The sequence below is a fragment of the Bufo gargarizans genome, chromosome 3 (genome assembly GCF_014858855.1).
Source record: "Bufo gargarizans isolate SCDJY-AF-19 chromosome 3, ASM1485885v1, whole genome shotgun sequence".
In the NCBI taxonomy this organism is placed as follows: Eukaryota; Metazoa; Chordata; class Amphibia; order Anura; family Bufonidae; genus Bufo; species Bufo gargarizans.
The window spans coordinates 29,785,447-29,809,650 of NC_058082.1; the positions used below are offsets into that span (position 1 = coordinate 29,785,447).

Sequence of the window (24,204 nt, forward strand, 5' to 3'; positions counted from 1 at the left end):
TCTGGTCGAAATTTCCGTCGAGCAGTGTTGCTACATCGTCAATACACGGTTGCTGACGGAACTCCACTGCCGGTGATTCTCATATCGTCTCTACTTTTACCTATCCAATGTGTTGATTCCTTGGCTTGCGGTTGGACATGCCTCATTCAGGCGTTCTTTTCTCGGTAGTTTATCAGCCAGCTTCTCAGTCTCCCCACAAGCCTCTTCGGCTCGGGGGACATTGGTGGACCACTTACCGTTTCCGTGGAGCGCTTCCCTTTAGCAGGGGTGGATCCTGCGGTCCTGGGTTTTTGGTTGGATATTAGTTCCTTGCTGGGTCAGGTTCGGCGCTGTGTATCCTTTCCAGCGTCCTCTGACTCACCCGGGGTCCATAATACCTTCCTTCTGGGAATGGCACATACGGTTCCTCCATATCGTCCTCCTTTACCGCCTTGGGATCTGACCATAGTCCTTTCAGCACTCCGGAATCCTCGCCTAGAACCCTTGCGGGAGATGTCACTCCGACTCCTGTCCTGGAAGGTGTTGTTGTTGTTTTTTTTTTTTTTTTTTTTTTTTTTCTTGTGGCTATCACATCCATCAGACAGGTGTCCGGGTTGGGGCACTCTCTTGCAGAGCTCCTCCTGGTTCTGATGGGGATAAGCGGTTCCCCGGCCCATTCTTTCCTTTCTCCCGACGGTGGTCTCTGATTTCCATTTCAATTAAGAAACTGTCCTTCCATCAGTGTCCCTCCCCTTCACTAGGGGACGGGAGTTACACCATTTGGACATTGTCAGGGCTCTGGCGATTTATTTGCCAGCCTCCAGTTCCTTCCGGCGTACGGACTCCTCTTTTTTGTCATCCCGGAGGGTCCTCGCAAGGCATTGACTGCCTCCAGGGTGGCAATTGCACGTCTGCATTTGCTTAAGAATACTGCCCCCCGGGCAGGGTCCCGCCCTTCGGTGTCACGGCTCATTCCACCAGAGTGGTGGGCGCTCTTGGGCTCGGAGGATCAAGGTTCGGCCGTGCAGTTGTGCAGGGCGGCTACTATCCTCCTTACGCACGTTCACTAAATTTTGCCAGTTGCATACTTATTACCGCCTTTGGGCCGCATGGTCTTGCAGGCGGCAGTTCGTTCTTAGTTGCCTGCAGGGGCGCTAAGTTGCTCCATGTGTCTGTGGTTTTCACTCCCTGTGGACTTCTCTCGGACGTCCCAAGGTCTCTGTGTCCCCCAATGAATATGTGCGAGAAAATTTGATTTTTGTTAAACTTAGCAGTAAAATCTCTTTCTTGCTCTTCATTGGGGGACACAGAACCCACCCAGTATTGTTGTTCGGCCACAGTTGTGACTGTTGCTGGTTAGAACCGGGTTCGGTTCTCGGCATTGTTGCTGTTCCACGTTTTTTCGTTGGTTTACTTGCTTCTCCTACTGCTTCTCACAAACTGAAGCTCTCTCTCCAGGCTGGAGGGGGTATAGCTGCCAGGGGGAGAGCTAACAGCTTTTACTAGTGTCAACGCCTCCTAGAGGACATAGCTATACCCACAGTCTGTGTCCCCCAATGAAGAGCGAGAAAGAGATTTTACTGGTAAGTTTGACAAAAATCTCGTTTTTTCTCGGGAATTAATAGCAATTAACAATATTTTTTTATTTTTACATCCTAAATGTCTATATTTTATCATGTGGTTTAAATAGTGTTGCATGTTCTGTGGGTGGTCGATTTAAGGCAGTACCAAAATTTGTATGTCCTTTTGGGGTATTCGCTTATACAAACAGGCGGACCTCTGAACGAGAGTTTTGTGTACAATCTAATACTCCCATTATATTCTTTGTTCTGCTCCTGTGAAGGAGGCCGAAATTATTAATTTACTTTTTATTTTTAGGAAGTGTGGGTGAAACAGTATTTTTAATCTTTTTCACTACATGGTTTTAAATGTTGTGTTAACTTTAAAGAGGACCTTTCATGGGATTATGTGTTAGAAACTGGTTTGCTTTCCAGATAGGGCGGTCCTTACAGATGCCAGCACTTTTTTATTTTTCTAAAATACCCGTCCGTTCCGGCGCTGTTTTTGTCACCTGATATGTAAATTTAGAGCATTGGTACAGAAAGGAGCAGACGGCCGGGTTTCTCAGGGGGTGTCTCCTCCCTGGCTGTAGTGCGGTCCAATCGCAGCGGAGAGCGTCACAGCCAAGGAGAAAAAAAAACTGCTCACCTTGTCCCTGGCTGTGACGCTCTCTGCTGTGATTGGACCGTGGCATAGCCAGGGAGAAGGAGACGCCCCCTGAGAAACTCGGCCTGCTCCTCCTCCCTGTACCGATACTCTAAATTAACATAGCAGGGACACAGCGGCGGAACGGAGGGGTATTTTAGGAAAAGAAAGTAAAGTAAAAAATGTTTACTTTAGTGTCTACCTCCACAGTAGTGCTGAAGAGGAGTTCTGCTCCGACATATAAAGTCAGTCAGCCTTCCTCATGTGGTTAATATTAGTGGTATAGTTAATATCTTATAGCTACAGGTATCTCATATGTTTGTGTTGTGTATTGAAGTCTCCACAGGGGGCGATCCCCGCTGATCTCCGTGTGATTCCTGAGCACGATCGATATCAGTTTATGTCCGCACTGCTGAAGGCGCTGGAAGACGAAGAGGAAGACGTCTCAATGGTGACAGGTAAGCGATAAACCAGTTAGAAAACTGGAGATTTATGGTTTTGCTTTTACTTTTCAAATATCCTCCTTTTACCCAAAAGAAGGGAACAGGACTCATTTAATGGGTTTCCCCAGTGACAACCCTTATGCACAGAATAGGGGATAAGTGATTGTAGGTACCCCCAGCTAGCATGAGAACGGAGATCCCGCAGTCCCTATGAGCATGGAGCTGTCATGTGTATGTGTGACCTCTATGGGACTGCTGAGTACAGTGCTCCGGTCTGTCTCCGGCCATCGCACAGAAGTGAGTGGAGCTGCGGTCACATGCGAATCATCGCTCCGTTCTGCTGGGGGGGGGGGGCTCTGGAATCTGTTTCCGTGACATCAGTTTGACCCCCTAATGATCAGAGACTTTTCTCCTATCCTGTGCCCGGGGATAAGTGTTGTTACTGGGAAGACCCCATGAAAGGGAATGCGTCGTCTGTATTACTAATTACAAGCCGTTACTAACACGTTCCTTTTTTCTGTTTTTAATGGTACATTTCTTTTTCCTTTTGATTCAGTTTTCTTCAGTCTAGTAATTTGTAATCTTCTCCTTTTTGGGTCTTTTCTTCTGTTTTAGACATTCAGTCCTGTGATGGTTCTCTAATGAGAGCTCCTATAAGAGACCACAAGTGGAGACCTTCCAAGCCGCCTGTCACAAAGACCAAACTAGGGCCATTCCTGCAGCAGCATGAGCTGAGCGCCATCATGGAAGTGGAGACGCCCAGCGGCAGACCCTCCAGCACAGGAACTGAACTCCGAGAAAGCCAGCCGGGTAAGGTAGAACCTACTATGTGTATGATGGCCGTCCAACACCCCCATCATCCTCTGGTTCACCACCTGCCCTGCCAAGCTTTTTTTTAGAAATTGCAATGTAGAATTCTAATTATTTACTATGTTTATTGTCATTTAGGTCGGCCTGACCCATCTGGACCCAGCGAACATGTTGGTCATCACCCAGACATTAGTCAGATGAGCTGTGACTCCTCGATAATACCAGGGGACCTGTCCGGCCTATCAGCCAGCATCAGAGGCGAGACTCCAAACCAAAGTTATGCCAAGTTATCATGGAGAGACACTTTGTCTTTAGAACGATCTCGAGAGCCAGCCGGAGGAGGTGAGACTGCAGGGTTTTCTTAAAGGGACACTACGCCTAGCAGACAGCTGAAGGGAGCGAGACTTCTCTGATGGGGCTTGGCTTAGCGTACCTGGTCTCCTGTGGCAGACAGTAGTGGGGAAGGACTTCTGTCTAAAGTCGCACTAAATATTTTATAGCACAGTAAAAATACTCCTCTTGGCATTTTTAAGGAGTATTTTTTAGCCGAGAGAAAAGGAGGACATCATTTGTTTGTGGTATATGTGATGGTAAATGCTCTATATTTATGATTACAGTGCAGACATGCATAAAATGGGGAGTTTAACCCTAACTCATAGCAATGAATTACTATACAGGTACAGTATGTAGTACACCGATGCAGTATGTACCTATCTGCAATCTTCAGGTACCGATTGTACTTCTATGTAATCTACACAAGCATCTTACATACTTATGCCCCAACTGCCTACTCACAGCGAGGCTCTTGGGGTATGTCCACCTTGGATGGATATGCTCCGGATTTTCCATCATGGCTTGTCTACTTTCAGTCTATGGTAAGTGGCTTCAGGTAAAAAGCCGTTCTGTTGGGACAAGGGTTATTTTACTGCATTAAAATGTCTGCACTACTACTACCAGTATTGTAACGCGTACGGTTGGGGCACTTGTGCTGTTTTGGGGCGATGCCAAGCAAGTGCTGCTCGGTGGAGAAAATTGAATTAAAACTGTACTTTCGATGATCGTGGCCTTCAGTGTCTTTACAGAGAAGTTGGCATTTGTTGATCTGATTATTTTTATGTCCTTTTAGATCCTTCATTTACTTCAGTTTTGTACAAAAGTCTCCATGACAGTCTCACCAGGAACACATTCCCTAAACCACTTTCAATGGAGGAAGGAGCTTCTGGCCTGGTAAGTGTTAATACAACCCCATTAATGGTTAAACCCTTTTATCTGAGGTCATTTTTGGAAAAAGTGATCGATGATGAATTATAGCCAAATCTGAGGAGCGGCGATGCAGGTACATGATTGATCAGACCTGAGAAGCCGATTATCTCCTGTGTGGTGTCTGGAGCTGAGTGTTGGGCACTTTCACAAGTATGCCTGGGACTGCTGCAATTTGGATTTGCCGTGGATCTCCCTCCATTGAAGTCAGTGGAGGAAGACCCATGACACGTATGGAAGCTATAAGTTTCTTTAGATAATCCGTGCCTGCCGCACAAACCTCCTGCACTTAGATGTGGGCTGTGATCACGGTGCGGCCTTCTTACTCCAGGTACATGTGGACGTGCCCTTGGTGTGTGTTGTATGTGTGCGCGCTGTGTGTCTAGAAGTCTGAGCCGTGATGCATCTTCTTCTCACCAGACACAAACTGTGGTGGTTTCTACACTTGATCTGAGCTCAGACTGTCATGGAGGATATGTAATGCACTGCGGTAGGGAAATGGTTACAGGTCTATATTTCTATGCAGGGGTCGACCGGACAAGGACGGAGCCCAAATTCAGCCGGCGATTCTTTGTCCACTACAACTATATCATCCGGCAGCTTCCTGACCGGCGAGAAGACCGACTCCAGTCCTGGAAACTCTGGTGGGTGTTCACATTGTGTGCGATGCTGTACGGTCTCCTGCCGCCATCTTACACCATCATATATAATACTAGGGACCGGCTACAGTGTATTCAGATGTGTAATAGTAACGCGCCATGTTACCAGTCCAGAATGAGTTCTAGTGGATTTTATGTGTTGGTGGTTTCGGTTTAAAGTGACTGTCCAGCCCTGACCTGAGAAGTGATATGTAAGTCAGCACCTACAGGGGATGGTTACCTGCTATCCTCCACAGATCCTGGTGCTTGGCTGCGTTTTATCTCTGCTCCATTAGATCAGAGCTGTAATCTGTGACTACAGGATAGCTCCAGTGTCTGCAGGGAGTTAGAGGTAGTCCAGGACACACCCCCCTGTCTCATCATTGGCTCAGGCTGCAGCTCTGTCTCCTCAGATTGGCTGCTGTGTATAAACACATCTGTCATGGGCTCAGCAGGAAATCCACCCATAAGAGCTGATTTCTATTACGACGATGGCAGAGAGGTTATAAAGTGCAGATTATAAACCACCGGTGAGAGAGAGGATAATAAGGAGACTGAGTGAGGCTCACTAAGGGGGAGCCTGGAGGTCGCCTTAAAGAAATATTCCAATCATATAATCTTGGGCAATATCTTTGTGACGCACCATAATGTTATTAGCGGTGGGCGAACAACTTCTGGATTCCTCACAGGTCCTGAAAATGAAGGGAAAGACATCCTGTCTGGCATTTCTCATGTCCAGCGACATCATTTTTTTTGGGGGGGGCGGGGGCAGATAGTCGGGCCTGCGCTTCCCTGCAGTTTTGCCTAGGACCGACTCCATTTTGGGGGCGGGGAAGGAAGTTCTCCCCTCTCCTTCAGCTGTTCCTGGGGCGAATCTGCTGCCTCCGCCCACATCCTGTGTTTAAATGCACTTGCGCCTGGTAAGGCACCTCTGGACAAGCTGCATAGGGACACAGGCCGGGTAAGCTGTGTCTCCCCTTCCTACAGGGTTTAACCTACCCCCCGTCGTCCTTCCTGCCACTACAGGGTTCTCGTTATGTCTGAACCCAGTCCCCAAAACAGGCGGTCACTTCGGTACGCCATTTTGCTTGTGCATCGTGCCACTCAAAGTTTCCATCCAGTCAGTCTGATCCCTGTGGCTCTGCCCCTGACCCAGTCGCCCCTACTGCTCAGCCTATAGTGGAGCTGGAGTGGACGTGTTCCCTGTCAAGAAGGGTACAGGACGTCTCCTAGACCATCAAAGCTATTGTGGAGTTACTGGGACGTTTGTCAGCAAGGCCGTCCTCTGACCAGTCCGACTGGGGATCCTGGGGCTCATTCTTATCGCGGCCGTCCCGCTAAACGGGCCACACCATCCTCTCCCAAAAGTGTGTGTGCGTCTCCCGTTTCCTTTGCCTCTCCGCCACCTCCACAGAGGACACGTCAGAGTGAGACTCTGGGAAGAGGCATGTTCTGAGGAGCAGTTTTCAGATAAGGATTTTGTCTCTCCTGTGGGTCAGCCGTCAAAACTGTCCTCCATGGTGGACAATCTTATTACAGCGGTTATAGAAACTTTACAGGTTGAGGACCCCACACCCTCATTGGCCGGCTCGGGTTTTTCCTTTAAACGGTCATGACGCTCGCACAAGGCGCTTTGGCGTCCTTTATCCGTTTCCAGAGGATTTGACTAAGAAGTGGTCGTCCTCCCCTATAGTTGACCCGCCAGTATCCCGCTTAGCAAAGCATACCACTTTGCCGATGGCGGATGGGGCTTCTTTTTCGGATATCAGGGATAAAAACTTGTAATCTTCCTTTGAGGCAGTGGGCACAGCACTGCGACCGGTTTTTGCCTCTACATGGGTGAGCAAAGCTCTGGGGGAGTAGGCAAATTTACATCGGGGTGTCTCCTCTGGGAATCTGGCCGATATTGCCCTGCAGCTCTCCCATGCCAGTGCGTATATTGGTGAAGCCTCTCTGGAGGCAGCAAGGCTTATGGCCCGCTTGTCAGCCCTTTTTGGTGGCTATTCGCCGTACCCTATGGCTCTCCTGCTGGGCGGCAGATAATGCTTCAAAGCGGACCCTGACGGCCCTCCCTGTTACCGGCAGCAGACTTTTTGGCAAGCACCTGGATGAGATCATTTCTGACGCTACAGGTAGTAAGAGCACCCATTTACCACAGAGCAGGGTTCGTTTCAATAAGTCAAAGCATAAACCTCTTTTTCGTTCCTTTCAGAGTTTTTCCAGCCCCAAACGGCCAACCAACAAGTCTGCCCCGGATCAGAAGGCTTCCTTCAAACCTCTCCCTTCCTGGCATCCCCGTCAACAGGGCTCCAAGTCCTTTAACCCCAAGACTTCCTCTGCATGACGTGCAGCTTACGGCTCCCTCCGATCGGGTGGGCGGCCAGCTTCATCTGTATCTGCATGTTTGGCTGGCTCACGTCACAAATTTTTCGCTCGTCTCCTTCCGACCTCTCCCTCTGCTGCAATTTCCACACTTCTGCGGCAGGGAGTGATTGTCCCGGTTCCTGCGAAAGACCGTTTTTGCAGGTTCTACTCCAGTCTTTTTGTGGTCCCCAAAAAGGAGGGGACGTTCCTTACCGCTCTGGCCCTAAAGGCACTCAACCGCTTCCTTCGGATCCGCCGCTTCCGGATGGAGTCCCCGAGATCGGTCGTTGCGTCCATGGAACCGGGGGAGTACCTGTCCTCAATAAACATCAAGGACTCTTATCTATATGTTCCCATCTGCGTCAATCATCAAAAATTTCTCCGCTTCGCAGCAGGTCTCTTTCACTACCAGTTTTGGCCTGGCCACAGCCCCCAGAGTCTTTACGAAGGTTCTGCCGGAGGTCATAGCCCTACTCCATGCCAGGGGTATAGTGGCGATCCCTTACTTGGACCATATCCTGATAAAGATCCGTCATTCTGGGCAACGGCAGACAGCCTGCACATAGACATTGACACCCTGGAACGCTTCAGATGGATCCTAAACTGGCAGAAGTGATGTCTTTATCCATCTCAGCGGATAACATTTGTGGGCATGTTACTCGACACCTTTCAGGCCAGGGTACTCTTGCCCCCGGAGAAGCGAGTGTTAGGAAATCTATCCATTCAAGGCGTGTGGTAACGCGAGGAGCGCTCCCTCCCAATCAACATCCTGGAATTGAGAGCGATTCATCTCTACTACATTGGACCGACCATCTCCGGGGACGTCTGGTTCAAGTTCAGTCCGACAACTCCACGGCTGTGGCATACCTCAATCACCAGTGCGGCACCAGGAGCCCGGCAGCCATGGAGGAAACTGCTCTGATTCTCAGCTGGGCGGAGAGCCATGTTCCGGCTCTGTCGGCAGTTCACATCCCTGGCGTCGACAACTGGATTGCCGACTTCCTCAGCCGGGAGCGTCTCAATCCCGGCGAATCGGCTCTTCACCCGCAGGTGTTTCTTTCTAGCCATCTACGAATGATGGGGTTCTCATGGTCTCCTGCTCCAACCACAAGGTCTAGAACTTCGTTGAGCGGTCCAGGGATCCCAGTGCCCTGGCGTGCGATGCCCTAGTGTTTCAGTGATACGGATGAGAAAACTAGATATTTGTACTTACCGTAAAATCTGTTTCTCTTCTGTTCATTGGGGGGGACATAGCTCCCACCCATTCTCTCGTTTACAGGCTAAACTGATTCAGCTTGGTCCCTCTAGGAAGGGTATAGCTGAAGTGAGGAGCTCACACCTTTTGTGCTTGGTGTCCGTCTCCTAGTGACAACTGCTATACCCATGGTCAAGCCTATGTCCCCCAATGAACGGAAGAGAAACAGATTTTAAGGTAAGTACAAAAATCTAGTTTTCTGCTACAGTGCTTCACTCTGTTCAAGTGTGTGCGGTTCGTTGCTCAACCCGTAACCGGCAGCGCCGCTTTGCAGGTGAAAACTGAGGAGCTGCTGTCCTGGATGGGGCCCTCTAGTAATAACCATCCTCCAGTGTCTCCTGCAGTGGATGTCCAGATCCCCTCTTAATTATCTGTGCCTCCCTTTCCCCAAGCCTATAGATCTACATTTTTCTTTCTAAGGGTCCATTCACACGTCCGTAGTGTATTGCGGATCCACAATACACCCTGCCAGCACCCCATAGAACTAAATTGTGGACAAGAATAGAACATGTTCTATTTTGTTTCCGGAGCCGCGGACCGGAAGATCGGGGGCGCGCTCCGGAGATGCGGACATCACACGGTGTGCTGTCCGCATACATTCCTGCCCCATTGCGGAACGGGTGCGGACACATTCACGGACGTGAGAATGGACCCTTAAACTGTGAACTTAGTTGTTATTCAGTTCGGGGCTGATGCTCAGCAGACAGCAGGGTCAAGTAATGATTTAATATGGAACAAGAAGTGTAATGTGTAAGTAAATGAAATAAACCGCAATAAACGTGGGCGCCTGCAGTATACCCGGCAGAGCTGCTTTATCCATAGGCTGCACCAGTGTTTCCATTCCCAGCACCCGCACACAGTTATCCTTCCCATCCTCTTCATGAAAGCTTTCCGAGATCCCACAAGCTCCTCTCAGGCATTGACATCCATTGAAATAGGTCGCCCTGCACAGGAAGACCAAGCATCGGAGGCAGGGGAGCTGTGTACTGCAGATATTTAGTATGGAAATATAATATTTTTTTCTATATTTTCTAAGATTTCCTATCGGACTACTATTCTGCCATTGAGGAAACTAAAGCCAGCGTCTCCAGTCCATCAGCCACTACATCCGGGATCCCTCCTCCAACAACATGGAGTCATTGCTTCAGTCCGGCGGAAAATCACAGCCACATCCAGCAGATCATAGAGAAATACACCAAAGAGCTCAGCGCTTCTCTAGAAAGAAACTTGAGTTTTCACTGTAAGTAACTTCTATATGAGACAGGAGGACACGGAGGTATTGTCCACTGGGAAACGTCAGTAGGTGGTTCTAGCTGAGCTTAGTATGGACAGAAATTGTGTTCAGGTGAACGTGGCCTGGCAGCCGTAGTACATCCCTGACCGAGCTTCACATCTGGTCATTGAGGTTCTCCAGTTTTGTATTCTGGAGAGGATGCCTTATAGTAAGGCTGCCCTGCCGCACCTGATGTCTGGGAGAGATTTTAGCGGGATGCAAGTTAAAGGGAATTTCTCGCTCATATCATTGGGGGACACAGGACCATGGGTATAGCTTGCTGCTGCCACTAGGAGGCGACACTAGGCTGAAAGCTGTTTGCTCCTCCCCTGCAGGCTATACCCCCTCCAGCCTGGAGAGAGCATATCAGTTTTTAGCTTAGTGTCGTAGGAGGCAGACCTCCCTGCTTTGCAGGGTGGCACTTTGATTATTTTATTTTTTATTTTTTCCAGAATCCGGATGGGGGGTCCAGGGTCGCTTGCGTCCCTGCACCCCCGGGAGGCGGGCCGGTGTACCTCGTCCACCGCCTTGCCGCCCCAAGAAGAAAAAGCGGACCAGGGCAGCCTCGCTCCCCTGCTTCCCCCCAGCTACAGGACTACCCTTTCTTCAGCCCTCTTCTGCCCGGACCCCTGTTGCCTTGTGCCAGCGGTCGTAGGGTGGTCCTGCTGGTGTTTCAACTGAGGGTGAAGTCTACAGATGAAGATAGGTAAGTGACTCGTCTCCCCTAGCCTCCCCCCCCACTCACAGTATAACAGCGTGCCGTACTGCACGGCACCAGTGCCCCTGAGCGCCCGCCCGCCCGTCTGCCTGCCCGCCCGCCCGTCTGCCTGCCCGCCCGCCCGCGCTCCCGCACCCGGTGAGTTCCGCCGGCACCTGTCGCGGATCTGTACGCTCCGTCTCCCTCTGTTCTTCGCCGCTGCATCGCGCACGGCAGCGTCTTCCGTGCGGTCGCAGACGGCACTGCGCAGGGCAGATGCGCCATTCGCGGCGCGCCGGGATCTTCGCGGCCGCACGGCGGTGTCGGGCTCTTCCCCTCTGCTGCAGCGAAGCGGCCCCTTCTGAGCAGCCATATTATCGGGGACTTAGGCACGCTGGCCGCAGCTGCGGTCACGTGCACAGGGGTGGGCGGCGCTTGCGGCCCTCTTCGTTATCCTGCCGCTCCCGGGCTGTCAGGGGGCGTGGCTTATTCTCCCGCCCTGCTGAAACTTCCTCTTCCTCTCAGCGCAGCGTGGTGGACACAGGACCTTGGCTCCCGCTCCACTCTGGTAGGAGATAGATACCCCGTTCAGCAGGATATCAAACCATGTCTGACCCAGCCACTGACCCCCCTCAGGCAACCTGTGTGACCACTCACTATGCCTGTTCAGTGTGTTCAGCCAAATTCCCTCGGGGCCAGTCACTCTCACTGTGCTCGGCTTGTCAGAAGCCCGCGCAGAGCAATCCCCCTAGAACACTGCAGCCCACAGAAGCCTTAGATCGCCCTGTTCAGGGGGAACCAGACTGGGCAAGGTCCCTGTCTCGGGCAGTGGAGGACCTCTCTAAGGTTTCCCATTCCACCCTTTCTCTGTTGGGTCGTTTGGTAGATAAATCGCCACCGGTGCAATCCGCGCTCCCGCATTGCACGCAAACCAGAGGCAGACCTCCTAGTAAGCGTCCCAGAGCAGGTAACCGTTCCTCCTCTGACGCCTCTGCATCCCCCCCTGCTACTGGATCCCAGTCACAGGCGTCCTCCCTGCTAGGCGACGCACTGTCAGAGGGTGAGCTCGGGGATTCTGATGCGGATATGGATCTGGAGCACTCTTCTCAGATTGCTTCCATGGTGGATAGCCTGATTTCGGCAATAAGGGATACCTTCCGGGTTCAGGAGGATCTTCCCTCCACTAGCCAACAAGGGGTGTCGTTTCTGCGTGCGAAACAGACTCCTAAGGCTTTCCCGTTGCACGAGGATTTTTCTATTGTGGTTAACAAGGCTTGGGACCAGCCAGGTTTGCGTTTTGTTATCCCAAAGCGCCTGGACCTTCTCTACCCCTTTCCACGCGAGACAGTGGAACTGTGGTCCTCCCCGCCGAAGGTGGATCCGCCGGTGGCTCGACTGGCAAAATCTACGACCATTCCGGTAGCGGATGGTTCGTCACTCCAGGACCCGGTGGACCGTCGCGTAGAGTCGCTCTCCAAGTCAATCTTTACGGCGAGCGGTTCGGCGCTGCGTCCGATTTTTGCATCCGCCTGGGTAGCCAAGGCGGTTTCGGAGTGGTCCGTCCGGTTAAGTCAGGACATTTTGTCCAACCTCCCGCCTGCTGAGCTCGAATTGTCTGCGCTCCAAATTTCACATGCGGGAAAATATATCTGTGAAGCGGCACTGGATGCTGGATCGATGGTCGCTCGTGCCTCAGCTCTCGCCACCTCGGTACGCAGGGAGTTATGGCTCAAGGCCTGGAAGGCTGATTCTTCCTCTAAACGTTCTCTCCTAAAGCTTCCGTTTTCTGGGGCTCGGCTTTTCGGGCCGAAACTGGATGTCATAATCTCAGAAGCTACGGGTGGCAAAAGCACCCATCTGCCCCAACCCAAAGCGAAGCGGCCTTTTCAGTCCAGGCCTGCGTCCTCACGCTTCCAGTCCTTTCGCCGCTTCTCGGGCACCCGTTCAGCCCCCACCTCCGCGGCGGGACCACCCAACCAGGATCGGCGGAAGGGCCCATCCTTTAAGCCCCAGCAGGCTTGGCGTCCACGGGCCCAGCAACCTCGCACAGCGCCAGGTAAGCAGCCTTCCGCATGAAGGTTTGTCCCCACCTTCTCAGGTGGGGGGGCGCCTTCTCCTGTTCCAGGACATTTGGCACGCCCACATTCCGGACGCATGGGCGCTCGAGGTAGTTTCCTCGGGCTACAAAATAGAATTCAGGTCCCTTCCCCCCAACCGTTTCTTCCCTTCCCAGCCTCCCAGGGATCCCGTCCGGGCCGCGGCTTTCTTGAACGCCGTCCAGTCCTTACTTCTGCGGGGGGTTATTTCTCCGGTACCTCCAGAAGAGCGTTTCACAGGTTTTTATTCCAACCTGTTTGTGGTCCCCAAGAAGGAGGGCGATGTGAGACCGGTGCTGGACCTCAAGCTTCTGAATCGCTATCTGCGGGTTCAGAGGTTCAGAATGGAATCCCTTCGTTCCGTTGTAGCCTCGTTGGTGCAGGGGGAGCACATGGCGTCTTTGGACGTACAGGATGCGTATCTCCACATACCTATTGCTACCATGCACCAACGTTTCCTCCGATTTGCCATCCAGTCGGATCACTTCCAATTCGTCGCGCTACCATTCGGTCTGGCGACGGCCCCGCGGGTGTTCACGAAGGTTCTGGCACCACTTCTGGGGATTCTGCGGTCCAGGGGCATTACCCTTCTCCCATACCTGGACGACATCTTAGTCAAAGCCCCGTCAGCGCCGCAATGCGCAGACAGCCTTCGGATTACGATGAGCACGCTCACTCGCTTCGGCTGGATTCTCAACCGAAGGAAGTCATGCCTGTTTCCGACCACTCGGATCAGGTTCCTGGGTATGACGTTGGATTCCGAGGCCGCCGTGGTCCGTCTCCCTCTGGACAAGAGATTGGGCATTCAGAAGGCAGTGGTTCTGCTCAACCGGCATCGCAAGGTATCGATTCGCAACTGCATGCGAGTTCTGGGGCTGATGGTGGCCTCATTCGAGGCGGTACCGTTCGCCCAGTTCCACACCAGGGTGTTTCAGCGGCTCATCCTGTCCTCCTGGGACAAGTCCCGGGATTCACTGGACCTCAGGATCTCGCTGCCTCAGCCCGTTCGCGAGGCTCTCGCCTGGTGGATGATTCCGGACAACCTGTCCTCAGGGAAGTCGTTCCTGCCGGTGTCATGGACGGTGATTACGACCGACGCCAGCCTCCGCGGTTGGGGAGGGGTCTTCGGTACTCGGACGGCCCAAGGTGTCTGGTCTCTGTCGGAGTCCAGACTACCCATCAATATCCTGGAGCTCCGGGCCATCTACCTCTCCCTTTGCCATTGGACCACCGATTTGCGGGGCCGTCCGGTCAGGATACAGTCGGACAACGCCACAGCGGTCGCCTACATCAATCACCAGGGGGGGACGCGCAGCGGACCGGTGATGGACGAGGCCGCGAGGATTCTGCAGTGGGCGGAAGCCCATGTCCCGATGGTCTCGGCGGTCTTCATCCCAGGCGTGGACAATTGGACGGCGGATTTCCTCAGCCGAACGACGGTGGATGCGGGGGAGTGGGCTCTCCACCCGGAGGTGTTCGAGGACCTTTGCCTCCGGTGGGGTCGCCCGGAAGTGGACCTAATGGCATCTCGGTTGAATCACAAACTCCCGTGCTTCCTGTCTCGCGCAAGGGATCCGATGGCCTACGACGTAGACGCACTCGTGGCACCGTGGGGCGACTTCAATTTTCTGTATGTATTCCCGCCACTGCCGCTCCTACCGCGGATTCTTCGCAGAATCAGGATGGAGGGTGTTCAAACGCTCCTGATTGCCCCGGACTGGCCGCGCCGAGCTTGGTACTCGGAGCTCGTTCTGCTCCTGGGGGACGCGCCGTGGCCTCTTCCACTCAGGCCCGACCTGCTCTCGCAGGGCCCAGTCTTCCACCAGGGTTTACATACGCTGCGTTTGACGGCGTGGCTGTTGAAACCTTCCTGCTGAAGAACAGGGGTTTCTCGGATGCGGTCGTTCGAACGATGATTAGGGCTCGGAAGCCCTCCTCGGCGAGGATCTACTATCGTACGTGGAGGTCGTTCTTGAAATTCTGTGAGGACAAGGACCTCCCCTCCAGGAGTTTTTCCCTCCCTACGGTGTTGGCCTTTCTTCAAGCAGGTTTGGAGCTGGGTCTGTCCCTAAGTTCGCTGAAGGGGCAGGTTTCGGCCCCTTCCATTTTTTTCCAGCGTACGCTGGCAGTGCTGGGGCCCGTCAAGACCTTCATGCAGGGTGTTGCGCACACCGCGGTTCCATATCGGCCGCCGTTGCATTCCTGGGACCTGAATTTGGTGCTGGTGGCATTTCAGTCCGGGCCGTTTGAACCCCTGAGGGAAGTCTCCCTCCGCATGTTGTCATGGAAGGTGGCATTCCTGGTTGCCATTACGTCCATCCGTCGGGTGTCGGAACTGGCGGCACTGTCGTGCAAGGAGCCTTTCTTGGTGTTCCATCAGGATAAGGTGGTGCTCCGGACGGTGCCGTCGTTTCTGCCGAAGGTGGTGTCGGCGTTCCATGTCAATGAAGACATTGTCCTCCCCTCGCTTTGCCCTAAACCTTCTCATCCTAGGGAAGTGGCGCTTCATCGTCTGGATGTGGTGCGGGCCTTACGGGTCTACCTGGCCGCGGTAGCCTCCTTTCGGCGAGCGGACTCTCTGTTCCTAGTTCCGGAGGGTCCTCGGAAGGGTTTGGCGGCATCCAAGGTGGCGATTGCTCGGTGGATTAGATCGGCCATTCACGAGGCCTACCGCTCCAAAGGCAGGGTTCCTCCGCCTGGCGTCACGGCTCACTCGACCAGGGCGGTCGGGGCTTCTTGGGCACACTTTCACCACGCTTCGGCGTCTCAATTGTGTAAGGCAGCGACTTGGTCTTCGTTGCACACCTTCACCAAGTTCTACAAGGTGCATTCGTTCGCATCGGCGGATGCTGCTCTTGGCCGTAGGATCTTACAGGCCGCAGTGTAGTGGCTCGACTTGGAGGTGGAGTCAGCGGTTTTCCCACCCTGGGGACTGCTTTAGGACGTCCCATGGTCCTGTGTCCCCCAATGATATGAGCGAGAAAACGAGATTTTTGTGAACTCACCTTGTAAAATCTCTTTCTCGCTTTATTCATTGGGGGACACAGCACCCACCCATTGTTGTTGGTTTCTACTGAGACCAGTGGTCCAAGTTACCGGTTGGGACTGAGGTCAGGTTCGGTTGTTTGGTTGGACTGTGGTCTTCCTGTTTTGTTTTGTTTCGGTATGTTTCTCCTACTGCTGAAGCACAAACTGATATGCTCTCTCCAGGCTGGAGGGGGTATAGCCTGCAGGGGAGGAGCAAACAGCTTTCAGCCTAGTGTCGCCTCCTAGTGGCAGCAGCAAGCTATACCCATGGTCCTGTGTCCCCCAATGAATAAAGCGAGAAAGAGATTTTACAAGGTGAGTTCACAAAAATCTCGTTTTTCACCATCTTGAAAATGGATGGCACAGCACTAGGATATGTCATCAATTTTATGATTATACTGTAACTAGCAGAAGGACCCGACTTCGCACGTTTCATCTATTTCATTTAATGTTTGTGTGTGTCGTTAAGACATGGACAGTATCCACAGTGACAGCTACAGTACCCCGCCCCCTTAACAGTGACCTCCACATCGGCCTGCCCCCTTAACAGTAACATCCACAGCACCCTCCCCTTTAACAGTGACCTCCACAGCCAGCGGCCTCCCCTTTATTAGTGACCTCCACAGTACCCGTCTCGTTAACAGTGATTTCCACAATAACCTGCCCCCTTAACGGTGATCTCTACAGGACCCCGCCCCTTAACACTGACTTCCATAGTGGACCGCCCCCTTAACTGAGACCTCCACCGCGCCTGCCCCTTTAACAGTGACCTTCACAGCATCCTTCCCCCTTATCAGTGACCTCGACAGCATCCTGCCCCCTTAACAGTGACCTCCACAGCGGCCGCCCCTTTATTAGTGACCTCCACAGTACCCCATTTCCTTCACAGTGATTTCCACAACACCCCGTCCCCTTAACTGTGACCTCCACAGCAGCCTGCCCCTAGGGTAGGCAGAGGTCCAGTTTTAGGCAGGACAATTCAACTTTGACTCCCTGTCCTCCGTCCGGCGCAGGACCTGGACTGACACAATGTCCTTTTTAACAGCTCACTCTCAGGCAGAAGCACTGTGCTGTCTGAGCGTGAGCTGTAGGGAGAAAGTCACCGTCCCTCCCCTGCAACTGACAGAAGTTGATTTTTACCTTTTAATTTGTTCAATCCCCATCGGCTGCGGAGGGAGAAGGGGGGTGTGGCTTAGCGGGACCTGGGGGCTGGGTTTTTAAGTCCGTCTTCAGGCCACCCTACCTGCCCCTGAACTGAGATCTCCACTCCTTTTAACAGTGTCATCCACATTGCCCTGCCCATTTAAAGCTGACCTGCAGCAGTGAAGAAAAATGGCTGGGTTGTTATGGAAACCTGGAGTAAAACTGTGTGTATGTGGAGACTAAGGGCCTGCCAGCTTCGTTTGGCTGATAACGGTCATGTGACCAGGCTTCTTATTTCAATCCCTGTCAGCTGCGAAGTGGGAGGGGGCGTGACCTAACCGGACCTGGGGGCTGAGTTTTTAAGTCCCTCTTTTGAGGGTGGCCTGAATAGCCACCCTACCTGCCCCCTGAACTGTCACCTCCACAGCACTCCACTCCCTGAAGGGTCCATTCACACGTCCGTAGTGTATTGCGGATCCGCAATACACCTGGCCGGCACCCCCCATAGAACTGCCTATTCTAGTCCGCAATTGCGGACAAGAATAGGACATGTTCTATTTTTTTGCGAAGCCGCAGCCTGGAAGTTCGGGGCCGCGCTTCGGACATGTGGATGCTGAGAGCACATAGTCTCCGCATCCATTCCTGCCCCATTGAGAATAAATAGGTCCGACCCCGTCCCCGATATTGCGGAACGGATGCGGACCCATTTGCGGATGTGTGAATGGACCTGAACAGTGTCATCCATAGCGCCCTGCCCATTTAAAGCTGACCTACAGCAGTGAAGAAAAATGGCTGGGTTGTTATGAAACCTGGATTAAAACTGTGTGTATGTGGAGACTAGGGGCCTGCGAGCTTCTATTGGCTGATAAGGGTCATGTGACAGTGTATGGCAGTTGGGATATGAAGAGAAAGCCTTGCAGGTTTGTATTGGCTAATGGAGGTAATTTTTTGGGAATATCTCAGGAACGGTACGTCCTAGAGAGCGGAGACCCCTCCCCCCACAAGATTTCTTTCCAGGTAGTAAGGGATGTGTATACCAAGTTTCATTGAAATCGATGGTTGCGTTTTTGAGTGATCCCGGAACATACACACACACATATCGATATACATGTCCTTCTGGACAGGGCACGGATTTACCACTGTGTCCCCTTCTACATTTTCCCTGCACAATGGCGCTCCTGGCCTCTAAGCTGAGAAGGGTGCTGGAACATCAGTCCTGTGCACAGCCGGTGGTCGGGGCTTCGCTGTACAGGAGAAGATCGGCAAAGGGGACACAGCGCTGCACCAGTGCTTTTTCCTCTTCGTTCTCAGAGGTTGGACCCTCACAATTATAAAGTGATGGAATATCCCAGTTATATGCCTTCACTTTATAAAAAGAAGTGTACCTCATTGTCCACAAGAATGGGGAAGACAAATAAAGATAAAGTGTCATCTTCTTCACCTACCAGCAGCCTTCAGTTCTCTTCTCTGCTTGTAGGATCTCTGCGTAAAATATTCTGCATTTTCTTCGGTCGTCAAAAAATCCATCTAATGTAAAACGGTGTGAAAAGTACAGGGAGGAGGGAGATGCAGCTGCAGATTCTCAATGTTTAAATGAAATAAACATAAGGGAATTGGGGGAGACGGGAAGACATCTGGCTCTTATTTAGCTCACAAAATGAAGGCAAGGCAACAGTGGATGCAGTGATTTATCCAGAACCTTCTATATTTGTCTATCCTTCATCCAGGGAGTCTCCAGGGATGTCCAGGATCCGGCCTGGCTCACATTAGCGGGGGCTCTTTTAGTGGTTGCGATTGGTGCCTGGTACATCAACTACATGAGGGCATCTACAAGGTGATACTAGTCAGAGCCAGGGTTTTGTGGGTTTTTACTTTGGACATTGATATCTACGCATGGATCCATTGTCACTGGCCATGTATGAAGACGATCATTAACCCTTTCCCCTCACTTTTTCCAGCTCCTGAAGTTGCTACTGATGTTACAGCTTCTGATAACCACCTCTCGTATACATTTCACTCTCTGGATCCAAAACATGACTTCGATATCTCCACTTCATCCTGCGCCCGATCCGATGCCACCAGGAGCCCACAGAACATGCAGGATCGGAGTCAGGTACCATTTCTGTCAGGTTATGGCCTGAACATATCAGCCATTTAATTTACGTCTCATCCAAGTCAGTTCATTGCATTCTCTGCTTGTTCCAGAGCTCCAGTAACACCAGAGGAAGCCCTGCAGTAACACACAGCACGCCGGCTCTGAGCTCCTCTGTCGGCTTATTCCACTCACTGAACATCAGGAGAAGTTCACCTAGGAGGCAGAACGAAGCAGGTGAGGATGCGGGGAGTGCTGCGGCTGAGGGGCCGAGAATGTGGGGTGTGCTGCGGCTGAGGGGCCGGGATGTGGGGTGTGCTGCGGCTGAGGGGCCGGGATGTGGGGTGTGCTGCGGCTGAGGGGCCGGGATGTGGGGTGTGCTGAGGGGCCGGGATGCGGGGTGTGCTGCGGCTGAGGGGCCGGGATGTGTGGTGTGCTGAGGGGCCGGGATGCGGGGTGTGCTGCGGCTGAGGGGCCGGGATGTGGGGTGTGCTGAGGGGCCGGGATGTGGGGTGTGCTGAGGGGCCGGGATGCGGGGTGTGCTGCGGCTGAGGGGCCGGGATGTGGGGTGTGCTGCGGCTGAGGGGCCGGGATGTGGGGTGTGCTGCGGCTGAGGGGCCGGGATGTGGGGTGTGCTGCGGCTGAGGGGCCGGGATGCGGGGTGTGCTGCGGCTGAGGGGCCGGTATGCGGGGTGTGCTGCGGCTGAGGGGCTGGGATGCGGGGTGTGCTGCGGCTGAGGGGCCGGGATGTGGGGTGTGCTGCGGCTGAGGGGCCGGGATGTGGGGTGTGCTGCGGGTGACGTGTGTAAGGCAGGAGATGAGCAGTGATGAACATACAGCTGTCATGAGCATTTCATGCAATGAAGTTTTCTACACTTGACCTGAGCTCACCTTGTCCTTGTTTGCCTGTGTGTCCACCTAGGAATGAGCGGTTGGTCATAATTAAGGCTCTTCTCATACTTTGTCTTTTGCGTCCATTTATCATATCCTCTGGGAAAGCTTCTGATGCATCCATTAAATGGACCCAAAGGCTCCCATTACACCTCCAGCGGGGTTGCCAATTTTTTACTAAAATGAATAGCGCAGTTCTATGCAGAGGTGTGCGGTAAAAAAAACTTAGGGCTGTTTCACACGAGCGGATGCCGTGCGTGACATCCGCTGCGTGAATGACAGCCAAGACCCGATGCGGACAGCAGAGGCACGGAGCAGTAACATGACTGACAATGCTCCGCGCCTCTCTGTGACCTCTTTACTACGAAATCACAGTGACAACTTTATCACAGTGACAACTGTGAAACAGCCCTTACACCATGTGGCTTTTTTTGTTTTTGTTGTTAATGGCTGAATATGGGGGATCACTGTGGTATCACTTGGTGACATCCTTCTTATGGGTTAATTTAAAGGGCATCTGTCAGCAGTTTTGTACCTATGACACTGTCTGACCTGTTACATGTGCACTTGGCAGCTGAAGGCAGAAGGGAGAAAAATTATGTTTTACTATATGCAAATGAGCCTCTAGGAGCAACAGGGGCGTTACCATTACACCTGGAGGCCCTGCTCTCTGCAACTCCTGTGCCCTCTGCACTTTGACAGGGTCAGGTGTGATCACATTTACATTGCCATACCCTGTCAATCAAGGTGCAGGAGGCGCGGTTGACGGATGCTCTGAGACTTTTCCTGACGCTTACGATAAACCGACGCAAAAGGCAAAGTGTGAAAAGACCCTAAGTGTGTGTCTGTGTGTTGGAGGCTTGTATGATGTCCTTCTGAGCAGTGATGACCTGTATAATTTCCTGATCATTTAACATGTGAGGGTCATACACTTGATCTGAGCTCATACTAAGTTTTTCTGCTTGCTGTCAGTGAATGGAAATGTGTAGAGGCTTAAAACCCAACTGACTCGGGTGAATGGGTTGTTACAAGTTCTCTCTAACGGACTGCACCAAGCTGTGCTCCAGTGTCGGATGGAAATGGTCAGAATGGGTTTTGTAGCCACTGGCGGTAAACAAGCTTGTTTCTATTCACTGGCAGCAAGCATAAATCCTGACCGTATTGAACAATGGCAACTCTAAAGGTTATTAGCTGCAAAACTATTTGCTGTACAGTAATGAAAGGGCACCCGTCAGCAGGATTGACCCTATTAAACCGGGCATTCTGTCTTGTAGGGTTGATCCTTAAAATGATACCTGTCTTGTGAAAATTTGTCTTTCCCACAGGAGATGCAAAGGTGGCCATTGTGGCTTTATTTTTGGGAAAAAGAAGCCATGTTTTTTCTTATCCTGAAAACCCTTAAACACCAATCGGGGCCATGTTAAAATTTGCTAATTGACCATAAATTCCTCTTGGGAAAATCCAAAATATGGTGAAGGGTTAGCCATCCGCCATCTACATATTGTCACTTGTCACGGCTCTCGGTAAAGACTAATGTGGGCACAAATGCGACAACATAAATGCCTTTTGTCTTCCAAGTTTTTAGAGCCCAATACATTTTTTGTTTCTCTCGGCCTGGCGCTCTGCTGCCTACACATTCAGTCCCAGAGGTTTACTACATTATGTGCAAATGGGTTCTCACAGTCTATAGCTGAGAGATGTCTGTAAGCCAGTCTCAGACGCAGCTGTGGTATGTGACCATGCTCCTAGCGTTTGTCTCCTGCTTGTACAATGTAGTCTGAACTTGTGGGGGTCACCTCTTCTCCACCCTGATATGAGAGGTCACACATCATATGCCTCTTAGGGTCACTGCTCCTAGCTCCCTCCCTTCTGGTCTCCGGAGGGATCACGTTTAACGTGCTGGGTAGCTGATAATACAGAGTCAGTGTGCCATAGAACAGCAGACTGTGTGTGATTACATAACTGCCGTAGGAATCGTAATAGACGGACATGGACACTAGTGTAAAGAAGGGGAGAAGAATCGTGGCAAGTGGATTTCCATTTATGTGGCAATCCCACTCAGGGAAAGCTCTGGCCAGGATCAATACAATGGTGCAGCATAGAGCTGGGGAGGATGAGTGATAAACACCAATTACTTCTGATCTATGGCGCCATCATCTGCTGACCATTCAGACTTGTGGTGTGTATGCACCATGGGTATATGCCCAGCTACCACTAGGAGGCACTAGACATCAAAAAGGTGGGCTCCGTCCAGGTGGGCTATACCCTCTCCACAGCACTAGGTTATTCAGTCTTAGTCTAGTGTCCATAGGAGGCAGACATGACCTGCTCTTTTCCCGCAAGTCTTGCTGCTTTTTAATTGTTTTATTTTTATTCTTTTTTTTTTTTCTCTCTTCTGCAGGTCTCTGCCTGCTGCAGGAGGGGACTCCATCGTGGATTTCCACTTTAGTTGCCCCCCCCCCCTTTGCGGGCGCGTCCTCGGGTACCATCGCCAGTCACCCAGTCCCCCATTACTGCATCTGCAGTGGCGTGCCGGCATTCCCACGGTCCCTGTGTTGAGTCTGCCGATGGGGTCACCCTGCGGCGCCCGAAGACGTCCGACGGTGAGTATCTTCCCCCGTTCCTGTCCTGCCCCAAGGCTCTGGGGTCCCCAGGTTAGTTCCCTCCAGGCTCCCATACCAGCTACTTAAGTCCCCAGCTTTTGCCGGGACTAGGCAGCGTTTTCTCCCGGGTCCAAGGGCCCCGGGTGCTTCCTTTGCCTCATTTCTCCCCTCCCCGGTCGTCGCTCCTCTTCCTCTCCCTCCTCACCTTATTTTTTGTTGTCCGGAGGGCCCCCGGTCGGCCGCGATAAGCCCCGGCCACATCATAAATCAAGGCCCTGGCTTCTGGGCCAGCTAGGCCGCGCTCTCCTGCCCCCTCCTTGGTTTCCCGGGCTTCCTCATTGACCCCTCCCAGCTTCTGGGGGGCGGGGGCGCTACCTTCTCTTCCTATCTTGGCAAGGCGCTGGCTTTTCTGTTGGGGGGGGGGGGGGGGCAGAGCCTCTTCCCTATGCCTGGAAGAAGATGCCTCCATCTTGTTATCTCTCCTTCAACCTCCCTGGTCCCCTCTGAAGCTGCTGCAGCACCTCTTCCGGAGTCAGCACCTGGGGTCTGGTAAGACGGCCTCTGGCTGGCGTTTCTTCCCTTCCCAGCCTCCCCCTCGGCTTCCCTGAGTCCCCTCCAGTGATTGTGTTTCTCTGGCAGTCGGACTGCTCTGAGGGGAACGGACCGTTCAGTATTATGTTAAATCTTCCCCCATGAGGTAACTGACCTCTAGTATTGTCTGCTCTGGGGTGACGTCCGTGCACGGGTCATAAAGACACCACTTACGTGGTTTTCCTGTCCCTGTTTGTGACCGGTACCCCCACCCCAGCCCTCATGTCGCCTTGACCTAATTCTGTGTGGGTCATGTCACCCTGACCCACTTCTGTGTCGGTCTCTCCTGACTGGACCTCTTCCCTGTCCGACTCTCCAAATCTATGGCAGAGTCGCTGCACCGATTGCCTGCCCAAACTTGCGACCACTTCTGCCCTCCCAGGAATCCTTTTGCAGATGGGGCACACTCTACTAGGTCCCGCTGACTACCTCGGGTTGTCACATCTATCCTCATGGTCTGAGGCTGGTGACAAATCCTTCCCTGCTATTCCATCCGCTGCCTCGGGGGACACCTCTGCTCAGATTCTCTCTCTGTAACAGAGCAACAGGCGGTCTTCCACCAGACAGATTCCCTCTGTGTGGTTAAAAACAAATGTCCGCTGAGGAACCTCTCCTCTCCAGGGTTGGTATCCCCTCTAGTGGACTTTCGGATGGCACTCCCCTGGCCGCACAAGGTAAGCAACCCGCCACGTGGTGTCCCAGGTACATACGCCTCCCCCTTAACAGGGGGGTACTTGTATCACTGCCAAATGCTGTACCCAGCACTGCAGCTATTTCTCCGTACCAGGGGCTATATTCTTCACACCCTCCTAGTCGGAGAGTGTTCCCGCCAGGCGC

General features: G+C 52.5%; 1 protein-coding gene across 1 annotated transcript in view; it reads left to right on the forward strand.

The window, feature by feature from the left end:
• The window catches only part of CEP295 (centrosomal protein 295), a 78,037-nt gene that overhangs the window by 37,246 nt on the left and 16,587 nt on the right, over positions 1–24,204 (forward strand). The window contains exons 15-22 of the mRNA XM_044284634.1: positions 2,522–2,642; positions 3,243–3,437; positions 3,576–3,779; positions 4,564–4,664; positions 5,224–5,341; positions 9,991–10,194; positions 19,149–19,303; positions 19,396–19,519. Of these exons, the coding sequence (XP_044140569.1) occupies positions 2,522–2,642; positions 3,243–3,437; positions 3,576–3,779; positions 4,564–4,664; positions 5,224–5,341; positions 9,991–10,194; positions 19,149–19,303; positions 19,396–19,519 (1,222 nt within the window). The remainder of the gene's footprint in view (positions 1–2,521; positions 2,643–3,242; positions 3,438–3,575; positions 3,780–4,563; positions 4,665–5,223; positions 5,342–9,990; positions 10,195–19,148; positions 19,304–19,395; positions 19,520–24,204) is intronic.